This window comes from Nothobranchius furzeri, chromosome 2 (genome assembly GCF_043380555.1).
Source record: "Nothobranchius furzeri strain GRZ-AD chromosome 2, NfurGRZ-RIMD1, whole genome shotgun sequence".
NCBI lineage: Eukaryota > Metazoa > Chordata > Actinopteri > Cyprinodontiformes > Nothobranchiidae > Nothobranchius > Nothobranchius furzeri.
In genome coordinates, this window is record NC_091742.1 from 91,320,377 (window position 1) to 91,323,569 (window position 3,193).

Below are 3,193 nucleotides of genomic sequence, written 5' to 3' on the forward strand. Positions count from 1 at the left end.
TCAGCCATCTGCCAACTCGTACAACCAATCATTATGTAATCATTCAAGAATCAGCTTATAAATCCACCATGAAGTGGTTGTGAAGCTTAGGTAACCATTAAATCCTGATTCATTTATCATTAGTTCCTCATTAGGTGAGCCAATTTTGGGATCATTATTGTAAAGTGTTACCAAGACATTTGATAGGTTTTGGAAATATTTGTTCATTTATGATAAAATAGCTGAATACTATGAAAAGCTGACATTGCTGCTGAGGCTATGGGCAGAGCACAGCATCAAGGACTGAACAAGAACAGGTTAGCTGTTCCTGTGTTCTCACAAAGTTATGTTACTGATCCATTTAAAATATTCACACAAAATAGATTTGTATTTCATTATCTGACTAGTTAAAAAAATGCTTTGTTTAATTTTCAGAATGTCACTATTTTCCTTGAACTTTTTAATTATTTTTAAAACATTTTTAATAATATTGATGATAAAGAGAAATCAACTTTTGAATGCAATAAATGTTAATATAGTAAAATAGCATTTTTAACATAAGTTTATTCACATATGGAAAGAATCAATGTGAACTAATCGTACTTTCATTGTGTAAAAGTAGCTCACACGCCAAAAAAGGTTGGAGATCCCTAAAATATATAAATAACTTGTGAGTTTTTAACTTTTTTGTTGATTCAAGTAAGTGAGGATGGTGTCCTAAAGCCCCCTACGTACGGGCTTCTACTAGTCCATGGAGACTCCTGTCTAACATCATATGTTGGCCTCTTTTTGTTGCCTAGATGTTTTTGGCCACAAGGGAAGAGTAATGTTAGTGCTCAGATCAAATGAGAATTGTGTAACGAAAATAAAGGATAAATGATCTGTGTGACAGGGTTCTGCTCAGACAGCAGTATCCATCTGATGATGGAGATACAGATTGGAGCTGAGTTCTGTTTTCCACAACTCAACAGGTCCTGCAGGAGGCCAACACCTCACTGGTCTGAAACTGTCCTCCTGAACATCGTGTTGTCCTTCTTCTCACTGATCACAGCATTTCTAAACCTCCTCATCATAATCTCAGTCTCCTATTTCAGGCAGATATTAAAAAGAAAAACATCACATTTATCAATATTTTTATCTGATCAGAATGTGATTCTACGCTGCATAAGTTATTTTAACCTCACTGACTGACTTTGTTTCCTTGTAGGAAGCTCCAGAAACCTGCTAACATCCTCATCCTCTCTCTGGCTGTGTCAGATTTCCTTGTTGGCTTTTTAATCATTCCATTTGAACTCTTTAGAAAGACAAGATGCTGGATAATCGGTAATATCACATGTTTATTTTATTATTATGTTGCCATGTTGTCTGTCGGTGCTTCAACTGGAACCATTGTTCTCATATCAGCTGATCGCTATGTGGCTATTTGTTACCCTCTGCATTATCCCACCAGAATAACCTTACCAAGAATGAAATTCTGTGTTTGTCTTTGTTGGACCTGTGCTGCTTTCTATGTAACTTGCTTGTTAAAAGATGAGCTGATTCAGCCAGGCAGGAGTAATTCCTGCATTGGAGAATGTACAGTATCTTTTGACTATTTTGTAGGAACTTTTGATCTGTTTATAACCTTTTTATTTCCAGTTACAGTCATCATAGTTCTGTATATGAGAGTATTTGTGGTGGCTGTGACTCAGGCTCGTGCCATGTACTCTCACAGTAGAAGTGTCACCCTTCAGCTTTCAGTGCAACAACAAACAAAGAAATCAGAGATAAAAGCAGCCAGAACACTGGGTGTTCTTGTTGTTGCATATCTGATGTGTTTCTGTCCATATTACTGCTGCTTTTATTTTATAGATAGTTTTACAACTACAACATTTGTTTCATTCTTGTTCCTTCTCATGTTTCTTAACTCCTGCCTAAACCCTCTGATCTATGCCATGTTTTATCCCTGGTTCAGAAAAGCTGTTAAACATATTGTAACTTTACAGATCCTGAAGCCCGGCTCCTGTGAGGCCAATATACTGTAGATACAGTGGACTGAGGGACGTAAAACCTCCTGAAAAGTTTACAATTCTAAAATCTAAAGTCCAGTGAAGGAGAAAATAGTTTTCTTCATTTCCTACATTATAAACAGAAATGTATGTAGAGAGCAGGGCCGGTCCTAGGCTGGCATATTTGAGGGGGCAGACAGAATTGTGATGGGGGAAGATTGTGGTGATGGAAGAGGAAAAGGTGTGCTGGTGGTGGAGGTATTCCAGGATCTTTTAGTCATGTGATTGGATTGCATTATGTTACACTTTGATCTTCCCTTTTTTTAAACCTGCAGATAAAGGGGGTGCAATTGTCATACAGAATATGGATGACTACAAAAAATAAGCTTATTGCCGAGTGAATGATCCATGTTTCTATTAGAAACTAAGATCCAATCCCACTCAACATGTCCAGCAAAAAATCCTTGAATACATACAAAAGGTTATTTAAGATGTTGGATTTCTCAGATTTTTTGAATTGTAAATATCCTGTCACTCCAGTTTTCTACATGTTACCTAAAATCCATAAAAGTTTAGTTAATCCTAAGGGTAGACCTATTGTAGCCAGTAATATTCTCTTCTACAACCCCTATCAGATTTTGTCAATCATTTCATTAAACCAATTGTACAAAATCTTTCATCTTATATAAAATATTTTGCAGATTTTATCAATTAAATCTCAGAAATTCAGTATATTCAAAAATATATTGCATTGGTCACCCTTGATGTAGAAAGCCTCTATACCAATATTTCCCATGACAGAGGCCTAGATGCTCTAGGTTTCTACCTACTGAACCGTACACACCCACCTTGCAAAGAATTATCATTCAAATGGTATCAATGGTATTGAGATCAACATCTTCTCCTTCATTGGGGACTTTTACTTACAATTAAAGGGAACATCTATGGCTTCCACCTTTGCCCCAGACTATGCCAACCTTTTTTTTAGAGACTTTTGTCTTCAATCCAGTAATAAATTTATTCCACCATAAAATTCTTAAATGGTTTAGATATTTGGATGATATATTTTGTCTTTTTCAAGGGAATAATGACAAAGTTAACAACACCCTCTGATCCAAGCCATGTTTTATCCCTGGTTCAGAAAAGCTGTTAAACATATTGTAACTTTAGAGATCCTGAAGCCCGGCTCCTGTGAGGCCAACATACTGTAGATACTGTGGACTGAG

At 36.3% G+C, this 3,193-nt stretch overlaps 1 protein-coding gene across 1 annotated transcript; it reads left to right on the forward strand.

Moving 5' to 3' along the window:
* The first annotated feature begins 801 nt into the window (after window positions 1-801).
* On the forward strand, window positions 802-2,029 carry LOC129159914 (trace amine-associated receptor 13c-like). Its single transcript, XM_054737046.2, has 2 exons — window positions 802-1,073; window positions 1,187-2,029. Exons 1-2 carry the CDS (start codon window positions 856-858, stop codon window positions 2,001-2,003), a joined length of 1,035 nt encoding a protein of 344 aa, XP_054593021.2. The 5' UTR covers window positions 802-855; the 3' UTR covers window positions 2,004-2,029.
* Window positions 2,030-3,193: the final 1,164 nt, after the last annotated feature.

Coding starts and splice junctions, on each gene's coding strand:
- LOC129159914 (XM_054737046.2), top strand. CDS start 856: ATGATCTGTGTGACAGGGTTCTGCTCAGACAGCAGTATCCATCTGATG. Junction 1,074..1,186: donor ATCTCAGTCTCCTATTTCAG/GCAGATATTAAA, acceptor GTTTCCTTGTAG/GAAGCTCCAGAAACCTGCTA.